The 15,037-nt window shown below is 33.8% G+C and overlaps 3 protein-coding genes across 5 annotated transcripts; 2 read left to right on the top strand and 1 right to left on the bottom strand.

Moving 5' to 3' along the window:
- Window positions 1–1,531: 1,531 nt before the first annotated feature.
- Window positions 1,532–5,066, top strand: TWD1 (FKBP-type peptidyl-prolyl cis-trans isomerase family protein). Of its 3 annotated transcripts, none has more exons than XR_016517212.1 (8): window positions 1,532–1,650; window positions 1,749–1,807; window positions 1,908–2,093; window positions 2,693–2,782; window positions 2,900–3,084; window positions 3,151–3,263; window positions 3,401–3,553; window positions 4,505–5,066. XR_016517212.1 is itself a non-coding variant. In XM_068623137.2 (8 exons), exons 2-8 carry the CDS (start codon window positions 1,768–1,770, stop codon window positions 4,838–4,840), a joined length of 1,113 nt encoding a protein of 370 aa, XP_068479238.2. In that variant the 5' UTR covers window positions 1,532–1,650; window positions 1,749–1,767; the 3' UTR covers window positions 4,841–5,066. The 3 variants fall into 3 exon arrangements, 2 of the variants coding, with proteins under 2 accessions (XP_068479238.2, XP_068479230.2); XM_068623137.2 differs by having other exon boundaries at window positions 3,151–3,273; XM_068623129.2 differs by having other exon boundaries at window positions 1,543–1,650; window positions 1,767–1,807; window positions 3,151–3,273.
- Window positions 5,067–5,296: 230 nt separating this feature from the next.
- Window positions 5,297–6,090, bottom strand: LOC150022942 (RNA/RNP complex-1-interacting phosphatase). The gene has a single exon (XM_090297043.1). It carries the CDS (start codon window positions 5,943–5,945, stop codon window positions 5,577–5,579), a length of 369 nt encoding a protein of 122 aa, XP_090153169.1. The 5' UTR covers window positions 5,946–6,090; the 3' UTR covers window positions 5,297–5,576.
- A 2,289-nt stretch (window positions 6,091–8,379) lies between these two features.
- On the top strand, window positions 8,380–13,487 carry TTA2 (fibronectin type III domain protein (DUF1423)). Its single transcript, XM_068624949.2, has 2 exons — window positions 8,380–11,898; window positions 12,667–13,487. The coding sequence occupies exons 1-2, from the start codon at window positions 8,880–8,882 to the stop codon at window positions 13,221–13,223; spliced, it is 3,576 nt and encodes a 1,191-aa protein (XP_068481050.2). The 5' UTR covers window positions 8,380–8,879; the 3' UTR covers window positions 13,224–13,487.
- Window positions 13,488–15,037: the final 1,550 nt, after the last annotated feature.

The following is a 15,037-nucleotide window of genomic DNA, read 5'->3' as shown; positions in this document are numbered from 1 at the left end:
CATTGAATTAATTTTTAATATTCTTAAAATTATTTTACATTAAAATATATATTACAAATTAAATTATTACTATAACTAAATATAATTTATATATTGAAGTAAAATTTTATATAATTTATATTATTTAAAAATATTTATTATGATTGTAACATACTTTAATACTGAAATTAGAATCTTCAACCACTTCTTGTTCTCTTAAATATTATTGTGATCCAAGTTAATGATCATACAGTATAATTACCGAATGATCCAATTTATAATAATAATAAAAAAGAAAGTATATATATCTAAGATACATAAATTAAATTTAAATTTAAAATAATTTTCAGAATAAAGTATTAGTACATGAAATAATAAGTAAGTTCAACCCAATATAATTTTTAAAACCAAAAATCGTCACAATAAAGTAATTAATATTTAAAATAATTTTTTAATAGCAATATATACAATGATAATAGCTCTTTTTGATAAATTATATTTGAAATAACTCTTTTTAATAATAATAATATTTTTTAAAAAAATTATGTTTATTTATATTTATTATTATAATATTAATAAAGGAAGTTGTTTTATATATATATATATATATTTATTTATTTATTCTTTGAAAGGAGTTCTCATCATATAAACACCTCATTTTCTTTTGACTGCTACTAAGAGAAATGTATTTCATTTGTTACTCGTTAAAGTTCTAAAAAGATGTTTTTTTAACAATTCAAAACTACTATTTTTATCATTCTCACCTTACTTGACTTTCTTAATTATCTATTTTTTATTTTAAAAAACAAATGTATATCATAATTTTAATTATTTATTTAAAAATCGAAATATAAATTTATTTATTAAAATTACTTTATTGTAAATTTAGTTATAATACATTTTATGCATTTCAATTTTTATCTATTAAAAATATGTAATTATTTAAATAAATATTTATATTGTAAAGTACTTAAATATATTTTTTTTGTCAATTTTATCTATTCTTGAATTATTTAGTAATAATTGATGTAATTTTGATTTATAATTATGATAAATCTTATATTCAATTTTAATGTCAAATTAAATGTAATATATCAACATTATTTTTCTTTATTTTTTTAATATTATAAATTAAGTATATAATTTTACTGATATGTAATGTGGTTATTATTGTTATAAGAAATAAATATACTTTATACTTTATTTCATTTGATTATCTTCTAAATGTTTTAAATTGTTAATTATTGTTAAATTTTTTCTATATTGTATTTTTAATATACCAATAACTATTTTTAATTTATATCATTATTAATTTATTTAATTTTAATTTATAAATTTGTGTATAACTAATATTATAATTTAATATATTATATGTGATGAAAAAATTATATAATATATATAATTTATCCGTAATTATTATAATATTATCATTTAAATATGAAATTTATAAGAAATTCCCCGTGAATTGTACAGGTCAAGAATCTAGTACTCTTTGTATGAAAAAAAAATGGGTTACTTTTGATATTAAAATAACCAATGCTATAAAAAAAAAATTCTTTCTTCCTTTGTAATCTCAGCTTCACTATCTCCTTCTCTCTCTCTCTCTCTAGAATCTACTCTACTCCGATCTGAGTCGTTACACACAACAAGAACAAAACCGATCCGGTCAACGTAAGACAATCCCACTTCTAGAATTTCCCCCTCCCATATTGTTTGGTTCTTCAAAAAATCTGTTATTCTAATTAGTTTTTTTTTTCTTTCTCCTTAAGTTGTGTAAAATTTTGCAGAATGGAGGAAGTTCAAGAGTCCAAAACCCAACCATCGCCTGGTAATTTGCTTGCGCTTCATGGAATAAAAAAATGGTCTTTCTTTCAACATCACATACACTTGTTTAAACCTCTTTTTTTTCGAACTGTTAATGGCTGCAGGTCAAGAAGATGACAATGAAGTGATTACTGAAAGTTCATCATTTGTTAAAGGGGAACCAGCCCCAGAGTTCAGTAGTAGCCCCCCAAAAGTTGACTCTGAAGTTGAGGTCCTTCATGAGAAGGTCGCCAAACAAATCATTAAGGAAGGCCATGGCCAGAAGCCTTCCAAATATTCAACTTGTTTCTGTAAGTACTAGTCTCACTCATCTTGTTTGCAATGGCCCCCAATTCTTGTTTCCTACTAGTGCAAAAGCTCCAGAGTTACATAATTTAATTTGTAATTGTGTATGTGATTATTTTTTTTACACAATTGATTTTATCCCTTTCGACTACTTGTGCTGTTACTTCAAGCTACCATAAATTCAAGGGCTAAGTCACAGTCCCAGATGGAACATGCTTTAATTATAGCAGTAATGAAGGGGTATTTGAGAGTATATGTTAAATCAAATTATGAGATATCAGAATTTCTTTATTCCTTGGAATGGCTTGCATTGTGTCTGTCTAGTTATCTATAGCTACCTGAGCTATAATTTAGGCCATTGATGGCCATGATTTGATGTGGATTTGTAAACTGTTTGGACCTCAAATGCTGTTTGTCCATAGGTAAATTTCTTTTGTTAAGGTTAAATGGGGACAAAAGCTGGAATGACCAATATTATATCAAGGAGAAGTTCACTACTTCCTAATATCTGCCACTGTACCGTTCTTAGTAGCCCTTTCCTGCAAAGACTTTTCTTTTCATTGTTGGGTCAAGATTATGATTGCTACATGGTATATGGTCGTAGTCCATTACAGGGCTTGGTCTGAGAAAACACAGCACAAGTTTGAAGACACATGGCTGGAGCAAAGGCCAATTGAGATGGTCTTGGGTAAAGGTATATTCCTGGAAGTTTAAAGTATTGGATTTCTTTTTCCGTTAATCAATAGGCTAGTAGGCTATCTCTTCTAGACCCTTTACTTTCCTTTGGTTTTGATGTATTTCTCTTGAACAGAAAAGAAAGAAATGACTGGGTTGGGCATTGGTGTGGCAAGCATGAAAGCTGGGGAGCGTGCATTGGTGCGTGTAGGCTGGGAGTTAGGATATGGAGAGGAAGGAAGCTTTTCTTTTCCAAACGTTCCACCCATGGCAGATTTAGTTTATGAAGTTGAGCTCATTGGCTTTGATGAAACGAAAGAAGTAAGTTGCATTAAATAGTGGATGGCTGTGACTTGGTAAGATGCTTATAGCACCTTATTTTCACAGGGGAAAGCTCGCAGTGATATGACCGTGGAAGAAAGAATTGGTGCAGCAGACAGGAGAAAGATGGATGGAAATGCTTTGTATCAGGATGAAAAACTAGAGGAGGCTATGCAACAGTATGAAATGGTTACACACTCATGTTTCTTGCGCTCTTCTGCATAGTTCTTTACTGTTCTTAGTCCATGGAAATTTCTTTCTTTGCTTTTTATTTTAGGTTGTTTGACAAATTTGTGATTGCCTTGATTCTTTTCAGGCCATAGCGTATATGGGAGATGACTTCATGTTCCAGTTGTTTGGGAAATACAGAGATATGGCTCTGGCTGTAAAGAATCCATGCCATCTTAACATTGCAGCTTGTTTGATTAAGCTGAACCGTTATGAAGAAGCTATAGGACACTGCAGCATCGTGAGTATAAGACAAAACTTTAACCAATCAATTCTGCATAAAATGCTCTTTTAAAAAAAAAAACTGTAAGCCATACTATTGATCGGTGTTCCAATAATTCTTTTTATAAAATATAAAATAGCATTATAAGTTATAACTATCTTTTCTGCTAGTTACTTTCGCTCAGATTTGGATTGTGAATGGGATACAATATTATGAAAGTAAAATTATAGTCTAATAATATGCTGCTTTAGTGTCAGACGTTATTGAGATCATAATCTCTCTTTGAGACGTTGAAGACAGCTAATGTTTTTTTGTCACAAGGCTTCTTTTTAATCTTATTGAAGGAAAACTTCAAACTGTTCGTTGCTTTTGTTCTTTTGCATTATTGACTACCCTGTCAGATCATGCCAAAATAGAATATGCCGACTTTGTCACCATTCACTACTAAGCATGTCCTCTCATATTTTGTCAAAGAAATTACGTAGCTGCTGTTCACATTAGAGTTTTTCGTGTTGCCAGGTTAGCAAGTAACTATGGGCACCGCATTAAGTTTATTTATTATGCTATAGGATAGGGTGTTGTGTCATCTCATCTAGAGTACCAATTAAGCCTAATATCTTAGAATTTTAGCTATCCACGATTGTGAATTATGATGTAATGTTAAACCGTGATTTTCTGACAGAAACTGAGATAATCAGTTTCACTTGTGTTTGGAAGACTTTATTAACAGTTTATTTGAGTTTACAGCATAAGTATTCAAGTTGCTTTCAGCCTATTTCAATAAACTTCTCTGGTAATTTTTTAAAAACAACTTAACAATTTAGTCTTATTTCTTCTTCTATTATAGAAACACATGTTTAATTTAGTCTGATAGGTAGTTGTTCAGTAAGTGCTTAATTAAGTTGTTTATCCAAAAGTCAAGTCATCTTGGTCACCCACTTGTGTGTAACTTTATGATGGAAATTGCAGGTACTGGGTGAGGATGAGAACAATGTGAAGGCATTATTTAGGCGAGGTAAGGCTAGAGCAACACTTGGGCAAACAGATGCTGCCAGGGAAGATTTTCTAAAGGCAAGGAAACATGCCCCTCAAGATAAAGCAATTGCAAGAGAATTAAAATTGCTTGCTGAACACGACAAGGCCGTTTACCAAAAGCAGAAAGAGATATATAAAGGAATATTTGGACCAAGACCTGAACCAGTTCCTAAGTCAAGAAACTGGCTCATACTTATTTGGCAGTGGTTGCTTTCAGTATTCAATGGCCTTGTCAGCCTCTTCAAGCGTGAAAGGCTTAAATCTGACTAAACAAAAAGACCATTGGTGAGCTGTGGAACAAAAATGTTCACTATTTTCCTTTTGCTTTTGGAACAATCAGACGTTGAAAAACCAGTGGTATTTCACTCGTAGGACTTATCTTTGACAATGCTATCAATCTGCTCTTATGTTACTTTTCATAGTTTGGTGGTTTTTCCAGAACCTCATTGTTGCTGAAATCAGATAATTGAAATTGAAATTATCAGTGTCGCTTAAACCAGATAATTATTTTAAAAAGATTTGTAGTTATATGCCTCTGAATTAATTGATGATTGGGGTAGCTCTTGTTCATGGATATTAAACATTTTATAATGCCCTGAATAATACTATTTTCATTGCACATTCTCACACTGTTTCCCTTTTCTTCTCATTGCATCACTTATTTTATCTAATTTAATGTGAAAATTGTTGTGAAAAATGTAAAGAAGAAATAGGATTACTCTGCAATTGAACTGAGAAAATCACAAGCATCCTCTTATGACCATCACATTCTTTCCCAATTAATCTATGTATAGGGAATCACAAAGATAATATTCACATGGCAAAGCAAAAACAATGGTTTATAAATGGCATTCTGCAGCCATCATCTATTACCATTGACCAATACAAACAAGTGCCACTCATGTATACATGAGCAATATTTTCCCAACATAAAATACATCGGATTTCTCTGATGCAAATAAAATGACCTGTGCTTGCTTACAACCATAATGAAAATAATAAGCAGCTACCACATGGGTTTGGGCGCAGTGGTCCAAGCAAAATAGGCACACACTAACATCTGGGATATGTACACATAAACTGCAAACGATATACTCATCAGCAACAAGTCTTTCCAATCACCCTTTTGCTGTGGACTCAAATTCTGCTTCACCCTTTTCCCAGTCTTCTCAATATCACTCAACATTTTCCATCTGAACAAGTTTAGCTTCCCTCCTCCCCTCTGATCTTTCTTCTCTTCCGGATCTGGTGTTCTTCCCTGGCAGGATAGTAGAATCAAAATCCTGGGTCTGTTTCTGCTTGTGAATTCATGATGAGAAGGTGCCCTTTTGCTGCTGCAACAGTGGCCTACAGTGAGAGCTGCCATGCCATGCATGGAAGAAGGATCAGATTGTGCTTACTGATACACAACTGTGTGGAATATAAATATCAGATATGATGGTTGGAATTTGAAGCAAACAAGCAGAAGAAGATAAACCTGTCACTTGGTAATAGGTGGTCTCTTTCTTGACGCTAAAGAAGAAGAATTTTGTTGCACAATGTTAGACTTAGATATTTTCTTCTTCTTCAAATACCCAAATGGATAAGGGGCACACTATATTCAGTACAACCACGAATTGTGTGGTGGAGGAACACCAATCCAACCAAAGACAAATAAATTACCATTTTGTTTTGCAAAATTTCAATATTATTTCCTCATGATTCTTGATAACACTTCTCTTAAATGGTTTGGATACACGTATTGGACACTAACACTCGTATTACACTCGTAGAATATTTATGGATGAAATGTCAAACTCAAAAAATATTTGTTGGATTTATAACAATTCTAACACGACTTTTACACAATTTTAAAAAGGAGAAATATATTAATTTTTTTAACAACTCAAATTTATTGTATTAATTTTTAGTATGATTATAAAAATAAGGAACAAATCATTTTGAATTAACCATTCTGCTTCAAAACTAAAACTAAAACATATTTGTGCACATAAATTTTTAGATTTATGTTTTCGTATTCTGCATTTTAAAGATTATAATATCTCTTTGTCCGTGTTTGTATCACTTTCTGTGTAAGTGTTTGTGTTACGTAACTCTTGATTCAGTGTTAATCTTAATTTTCTTTATAAAATTGTAATTTTTAATAAGCTTTAATCAATAAAAAAGTGTATTAGAAAAATGAATCTGTGAATAGTTTCTTAACATTTATCCCAAAAACATTTTAGCATTTGCAAAGAGGTTAAAAGTATTTAAACTTGTTTTACATTATGTTTTGTGAATTCATCTCTAAATAAAAATGAACGGTTTTGATTGGGTAGGAGAGGAGTGGGAGTATATAGATAAAACGAAACGGGGCACAGAGAATAAAACTGAGCGTCAACACGTGACGTCAAAAGCATTAACAAGAGTCAAACGATGCCAGCTTTTATCACGTTCACGCTATCATTTCCGTTTAATTAATTCTCTCTCTTTATCATCTTTTTTAATTTACTTTATTTTTACTTACTCCAACACTTTAACCAAATAATACAAAAAAAAGCTTATAAAATAAAAATAATAAATTTATATAAATTTAAACCAAATTCAGACCAAACATACCTAATAAGATAAAAATCTCAAAGGAAAAAAAACCCACACATTAAATTTAAAACTTTAAGCCTTTAGTTTTGAGACTTTAGGTCTTTCAATCTAGCTTTAACTCTTCTTCTTTTATTGCCTTTGAAATGTAAAAATAATGTCCTTAAAAATATAATAATAATTTCTGTTGTGAGTTTAAAATTGTTGTGGGGGTGTTCAACCCAATGTTCATTACTACCTACCTAACTAGTTTCTATGTTTGACTCCATTAATAAATGAAAAGTTATCAAACACCAACTTCCTAGCTTTTGAAACACAACTATGGTTAATGCAAATTTAAATTTGCAACTTTCACCAACTTGGTTAATCCAGTGAAGAGCCAATATAGTGAAGAGACAAAATTGAGAATGATACATTTTCCAGATGAATTTGTAATATCTTAACTAATTAATAGTTATACATTGTTTAAAAGTCGATATTACAAACAATTTATATATATAAAGATGAAATGTAACAGATTCCAATTTAAAAAACTCTCACATCGTCTGTCTATCGATTGAAGTAAAAAACAATTTAAATACATATTTCTTCCTTACTTTGCATCATACTTCTATGATTATTAAAATATTTGAAAAAGTGGTTATTTTTGTATGAATTCAACATTGTGACAAAAATTAATATTGTTTTTAGTGTATTTTTTATTATGAGTATCTTTCTGTTAAATAAAGTCCGTATCTTTTGTCGTCGATAAATCTTAAGTTATATATAGTTTTAAATTGTGATTTTTTATTTTTGGGTTACCTCAGTTTTCAACATGACGAAACATCTTTTAAGAACAAAATCGTGATAGAATACTAATATCCAAAACAAACAATACTTCAAATACGATAATTCACCTTATACTATTTTTCAAAATTAAAATGGAATATAATATAACTTGGTTTAATGTAGGAAAGAGAATTCAACAAAATTTGAGAGTGGATTGAGTCTTATTGTTGATGACATTATTGGATTGGGAGAAAAAGACCTAATTTTGTCCAACAGTTATTTATTGAATTTGAAATGAGAAAGATGTGAGAGGGACAGGTGTCAGAAAAGGAAGGGTGCAGGAACAGAGAACACAGAGAATGGGTGAACCCACCACACCAGATTCAAATCACTCCAACCACTACAGTACAAAGTACAAACAAGTCAAGTGCGTTCCTATTTTTATAATCCCACTACAATGCGCCGGATACGCGCAGTGCGCACCCCTCTGTTCCGTTTTCCTTTCCCCCTCTCCACGCATGAGCAGTGCGTAGTGCGCACCTTGCGTATCCAAGTCCAACTCCTTCTTCTTTTTCTTCTTCTCTCTCTTCAGTAGTTAAACTGCGTTGACTGAGATAAAACCTTCACTTTTTTCGCTTCTTTCCTTTTTTTTCCATTCTCTTCTCTTTATTATTATACACCGCCGCACCGCCACCGTTCGCCGGAATATCCTCACCGGTAACTTTTTCCGATCGTTGCTCTTGTTATTTCCGTCATAATTTATGCTTCTCGCTTCCCTTGTACACGAAGCACCTTCTCTGCTCCGTTTTTTGTTATCGAACTAGGGTTTCGGAAACCCTAGCTGCTGCTGTTGTTGCTGTCACTGCTCCATGAGTCTGGGGCGAACCTTGTTGGAGTTGTTCAGATTCACTTGGCTGAGATAAACAACGGCGATTTTACGCTGCGTTTTGGTGATTTTTTGAATATGAAGAGATTGAGGTCGAGCGATGATCTTCACTCGTACGGCGGGGACAAGAATAACAATGGTTGCAAGGATTCCGGTAATCTGAACCGTTCGTTTTCGTCGGCTCAGCGGAGTTTCTATTACAAGCAAGATAATGCGCGCAAGGGTTTGGTGTCGTCTTCGTCGTCGCGGTACGAGAGGGATCGGGCGGTTGAGGAGGATCGGGAGGGTTCTAGGGTGGTTCGGAAGCGATCTGAGCACGATTTCGAGGGATTTGATAGGAGGAAAGGGTTCGATCGGTACAGAGAAAGTGATCGGAGTTTGATGCACCGGTCGGAGAGTTTCTGCAGCGGTGGGTCGCGGAGGGATCAGTTTCCGAAGGGTTTTCGGTCGGAGAGGGATAGGTCGCGGAGGGAGGGGAGTGTGTCGTCTTGGCGGAGAGGGTTGAAGGATTTGGATGAAAGGGAGAGGGTGGTGCGTTCGCCCAAGGGTTTGAGGGATGTGAAGTCTCCGTCTTGGTCCAAGGATTCTGTTTCGGAAAGCGAGCAATCTAAGAAGAGATCTTCTTCTCCGAGACCCTTCAGAGAGGGTAACTCCAACAAGTCTAAGTCTAAGTCTCCCACTTGGTCTAAGGATTCTGTTTCGGAGAGCGAGCAGTCCAAGAGTGTTGAGGTGAAGAAAGTTGAAGAGGAGTTGTTGCAGCAGGTTCAGAGTGGGAGTAGTAGTGAGATGGAAGAAGGGGAGCTTGAACCTGAACCCCAAACGGAAATGATTGCTCCTGCGAGTGAAGACTTGACCCCCTCTGTTACTTTGGAGGCTGATGAGAAGCAAGTTCAGAAGAATGAATGCCACCCCGATGATGATGACACTGATGCTATCATGCATGAGAATCAGGAGTTGTCGACTAAGGAAGAAGTGAAACCTAAGGAGGAGGTTGGTTGTGAGGTTAAGGATGCAGAGAAAGAGGCTGATAAAGTGCCTGATATTCAGGAGGATCCGACCGACAAAATGGCCGTTACTGAAACTGAACCTGGTTCTGTGGGGAATGGTAATGACGATAAAAGAGAGGAGTGTTTGGATGTCGGTGCTGAGTGCGAGGAGGAAACAAAGAAGGGTGGGGATGTGGAGAAGGAGAAGGTGGTGTTGAATGAAGAGGAGTCTAAAGAGGACAAGGGTGTAGATCTCGGAACCAGGACGGATGTTATCAAACCTGAGTTAAATGATGGAGTATCAACAGAAAATGAAGTCCCCAAGGAAGTGGTCAGAGAAGTGACGATGGTGGGTCTGGTCAACAATGTAAAGGATAAGGGGAAAGGAATTTCTGTTGCACTTGCACCTCCTACTGATGTTGCTCATTCTTCGGATGATGGCTTGTGGATGGACAGAGGATCGATGGACCTCCCAACGTGTTCTGTTGATGTTATAGAAGGTCCAAGCACAAGGGGATTTGAGTTGTTCTCCAGATCTCCTGTAAGGAAAGTGGAGAAAGTGGACCACTCGGTTCTCTACAAGCACAAGGATGACATGGAGCAGCTTGATCTTACTCTTAGCTTGCCGAATGTTTTGTTACCTATTGGTGCTCAAGAGACTGGAGCTCATGAAACAACATCACAAGCCCCTGGATCCCCCAGTCAAGCACGGAGTGTGCAGTCTTTAAGTAATACATTTTGTACCAACTCAGATGGTTTTCCTGCATCAATGTCCCTTTCAGGTTCCCAATCATTTTATCACAATCCAAGCTGTTCTTTGACAAAAAACTCTGTGGACTACGAACAATCTGTTGGCAGTCGCCCTTTGTTCCAGGGAATAGATCAAGTTTCTCAGGGGTGTTGGCAAGGCCAGTCTCAGAGTGATCCTAAACAGAAAGAGGTTCCTCTTGGTCAAAGAACATCGGTTAATGGAAATGGCTCCCTTTTCCAGTCTCAGACATCGTGGGGTGTTTTAGACAGTCAAGCTGTGAAGGGTCAACATTCCAGAGTTCTAGAAGGCAGTTCAAAAATTGCTGGTGGACTTGACAGGCAATTGAGTTTTCACAAGCAGTTTTCAGGGCAATCAAGACGCCATGATGATGTTAGATCTCCGCCACAGAGTGTTGGGTCTCATGATATTGGATCAAATTACAGCTTTGAGAAAAAGAGGGAGGTTAGAGACAGGAGTAGTGGTAGTCTGTATCGAACTACCAGCCAGAAGGAACAAGAACAACTAATGATGGGTGGAGCTGATTTTGTTGAGACAATCATTGCAAGAATTGTTTCTGAACCTGTTCATGCAATGTCCAGAAAATTTCATGAAATGACAGGACAGTCCATAACATGTCTGAAAGAGGGTATTCGTGAAATCATGCTCAATGCTGATAAGCACGGGCAGATACTTGCTTTCCAAAAAGTTCTTCAGAACAGGTCTGATGTAATCTTGGATGTTCTGTTGAAGTGCCACCGAGTGCAACTGGAAATTTTGGTTGCTTTGAAAACTGGTTTGACTCATTTCCTTCACTTAGACAGCAGCATTTCGTCTTCTGAGTTGGCTCAAATTTTTCTGAACTCAAGGTGTAAGAATGTTTCATGTCGAAGTCAGTTACCCGTAGATGAATGTGATTGCAAGGTTTGTGCGCAGAAGAGTGGTTTTTGCAGGGAATGTATGTGCCTTGTGTGTTCTAAGTTTGACAATGCCTCAAATACATGTAGCTGGGTTGGATGTGATGTTTGCCTTCACTGGTGCCATACTGACTGTGGATTACGGGAATCTTATATTAGAAATGGGCATGGGACAAAAGGGATGGCTGAAATGCAGTTTCACTGTATTGCTTGTGACCATCCTTCTGAGATGTTTGGCTTTGTCAAGGAGGTTTTTCATAATTTTGCAAAAGAATGGTCTGTTGAAGCCCTTTGCAAAGAGCTTGAATATGTGAAGAGAATTTTTTCTGCTAGCAAGGATATGAGAGGGAGACAGTTGCATGAAATTGCAGAGCAAATGCTGCCAAGGTTGGCAAATAAGTCTAATCTTTCTGAGGTTTTGAGGCACATCATGTCTTTCCTTTCTGGTAAGAAACGAATTTTGTCCATTATTACATACTTAGACTGTTCTGTTTTATTTCTGTAGGCTAAATTTTGCTGTACGTAAAATGTTTGCATTAAGCTCTCATTTCTGTACATGGAAATTTATTTGATGAGTTAACTGCTTTTGCTAACTTGCAGTTAGTTACTAGTAATTTAGAACATCTGACATATTATATGTGAACCAAGATACTCATACTTTCCATATTGGTTGTGTTAAATTCTTCTAACTAATGCTGAAGGGCTTGTCACCTGTACTCCAATTTCTATAATAATTAAAACAAGGATAAATCATGTGAAGCATACCTTTCTTTGCATATTATTGGATAAATCGTTATTGTTACTGAAGGTCATCCTTTATAATGGAATGACAATGAAGAAAAATATTTAATTGTCTGATTTGGAATACTTCTGACTAAAAGAATCACACTTTATTAAATTTTGGTTTATGTAAAAGTAAAAAAATCTAAGAATGAATCGATTGTTTTTGCTGTAGCAAGTCATGCTGTTTAACCTGGTATGTTTGGAATTTGCGGAAACCATTTTGTATTGAATGTAAAACCTGGGGAAAATGTTATGGTGTTGTAGATACTAGATCTATGCAAAATTTAAGATTAAGATATTACAGATATTGGTCATGCTTTTTCCTAAGTTTTATCTGTTGAGCATTGATTTTCTTTTGACGTTTGGATAAGTAGTTTTTGTGAAAGGTGAACTGTAAGGGTGTGTATTTACGTACGATATGGTCATTGCAGATGGTGATTCTTCCAAATTAGCCATGACAGCAAACTTTCCTGGGAAGGAGCAAATTAAAGAAAACAATGGAGTAGCAGGGCCTAGCCAGGAAGCAGCTTGGATGAAATCTATTTATTCAGAAAAGCCACCTCTGTTAGAGAGGCCAGCGAATATCCTTCCTACCTTCGACCAGAATGATAAAAGAACTCTTGCGCAAGAGTTGCAGATGAGTAGCATCCAGAAGGACTACTGTTTTGACGAATTGGAGAGTGTAGTAAAAGTTAAACAGGCAGAGGCTAAAATGTTTCAATCACGTGCTGATGATGCTAGAAGAGATGCTGAAAAGTTGAAGCGCATTGCCCTTGCAAAGAATGAGAAAATTGAGGAAGAATATGCCAATCGAATTGCCAAGTTGCGATTGACTGAGACTGATGAAATTCGTAAACAAAAATTTGAAGAAGCCCAAGCATTAGAGAGGGCCCATCTGGAGTATTTGAACATGAAAAGGAGAATGGAGACAGACATTAAAGATCTGTTATCCAAAATGGAAGCTACTAAAATGAGCCTTGCCATGTGATGATCAGATAAAAAAAAAATCTAGAATAGTAGTTTCAGGTAAATGTATTATGTCCCATCCTGAAATTTGTAGGTTCTGATGCCACACCATCCTATTTGTGTGAGCTGCTTTAGTCCTCCTGATCGTAGTTGTATCTATTTGTTGTTGTAGTTTATTTTGTTTTTAAGCTGCTAACCAAAACCTGTAGAGTTATCACAGCAGTTATTAGTCTTATGAAACAATCTCAGTTATGAAAGCAAGTTAAATAGATTTTCATTCAGATGATGTAGATGGGTTTGCTCTACAGGCTCTTTTATGCCTTGTCTCAGCACACCAAATTATGATATTATAACATTGCTCATCATTGTACCTTAAACCATGCTATCAACTCATGACTTCATTAATGTTCTATCTACTCAAATCATGATTTCATGTTTATATAACACAGTGATTTTGGATATGAAGATCACCCCACATTTATATGGAGATACTTATAATCTTTAAAATGTATTCATTCTTATAAAAGGAGAAAAAGAAACAGGAATAGTTCTGGTATTTGAAATAATAATTGTTAAATTGTTTGATTAATTAAACTATGAATTCTATCTTAGCATAAAGTTGAATGGAGAAAAAGGTGAGCTGGTTTAAATTTAATACAAGTTTTATATTCTGTAACCCTAAAATAAAGAAATGTGCTACTGGGTTTTATCTTTCAATAGATTCAATTGTTCAATCATATAATATTTTTCAGGTTGACAAAACGCAGTAGTTGTTGAAAAACTTCTATTTAAATAAACTTATTTGTAATTGTTTAGTGTCACGAGAAACTCGTCCTAATAAACTTCTATTTAATATAATATATTTCTAATCTCTCTCTCTCTCTCTATATATATATATATATATAATATTTTATAAATAAAATACTTAGTTTAAGTGGGAAGAGAAGATGAGAAAATAGCTTTTGAGACAAAATTGGTTTTTCTCTATAATTCATCTTTATAATGGTGGATAAAAGTACCCTCACATATTAATCCCAAAACAAAACATCACATTTCTTAAAAATTGACTTTAGATAATTTAAAATAAAGATAAAAAAGTCTTAAATTTCTTTTTCAATTCCTAAAACATAATTGTATTTTGTTCTAGTCTTTATACAATTTTGAAATACTCCTTTTGAAAAATATTTTATAAAAAACTAAAAAAGCAAGTAATATATACAATACAAAGACAAAAATAAATAATAAATACTTTTGAAGAACTAAAATAAAAATATATTTAAGCAAAAAACAAATTAGTTACCATGATCAGGTTTAATTTTTTTAATGTCAAATTACTAATAGATTTTTAGACAAATAAGATACTTTTCATTCTATATTAATGCTTTTAATAAAAAAAATAATACCAATAAACTTTTGCCTCTATTTTTCTTCTTACTAGTCATGTATATATAATTTATTTTTTTATGTATATTTAAATATGATATATTATTTATTTATATAGGTTGTCAGATTCACGATACTGTGGAAGTCTTTCTCTGAACTACTATATTTAAATAATAACTGGCTTTTAAAGACAATTTAAGAACATTAATCTAAATGATAACTTAAGGATAACATTATATTAAAATTGCATGAGAATTGTCTTTCAATGGGAAGAAATGGCATTATATGATATTAAAATAAAAACAATATATGATGTAGAAAAAGTAGAAATGGTAAAAATATATTTTTAATCATTTGGATTTTATATGAGGTAATACTAAATCAAAGTAGTATTTTTTATGAAATACAAATATCGTAGTTTTAATACAAATATTTACATGTTTTAAAAATAAT

This window comes from Phaseolus vulgaris, chromosome 11 (genome assembly GCF_051622355.1).
Source record: "Phaseolus vulgaris cultivar YP4 chromosome 11, ASM5162235v1, whole genome shotgun sequence".
Taxonomy (NCBI): domain Eukaryota; kingdom Viridiplantae; phylum Streptophyta; class Magnoliopsida; order Fabales; family Fabaceae; genus Phaseolus; species Phaseolus vulgaris.
Note: the sequence above shows the minus strand (reverse complement) of the source record. Positions and strands in the feature narration are given on the sequence as shown.

Excerpts from the sequence above, each read along its gene's own strand:
- LOC150022942 (XM_090297043.1), bottom strand. The coding sequence starts at position 5,945 with ATGCATGGCATGGCAGCTCTCACTGTAGGCCACTGTTGCAGCAGCAAA.
- TTA2 (XM_068624949.2), top strand. The coding sequence starts at position 8,880 with ATGAAGAGATTGAGGTCGAGCGATGATCTTCACTCGTACGGCGGGGAC. Across the intron at positions 11,899-12,666 it reads CATCATGTCTTTCCTTTCTG|ATGGTGATTCTTCCAAATTA; the intron begins GTAAGAAACGAA and ends TGGTCATTGCAG.
- TWD1 (XM_068623137.2), top strand. The coding sequence starts at position 1,768 with ATGGAGGAAGTTCAAGAGTCCAAAACCCAACCATCGCCTG. Across the intron at positions 3,085-3,150 it reads GCTTTGATGAAACGAAAGAA|GGGAAAGCTCGCAGTGATAT; the intron begins GTAAGTTGCATT and ends TTATTTTCACAG. Across the intron at positions 3,554-4,504 it reads CTATAGGACACTGCAGCATC|GTACTGGGTGAGGATGAGAA; the intron begins GTGAGTATAAGA and ends TGGAAATTGCAG.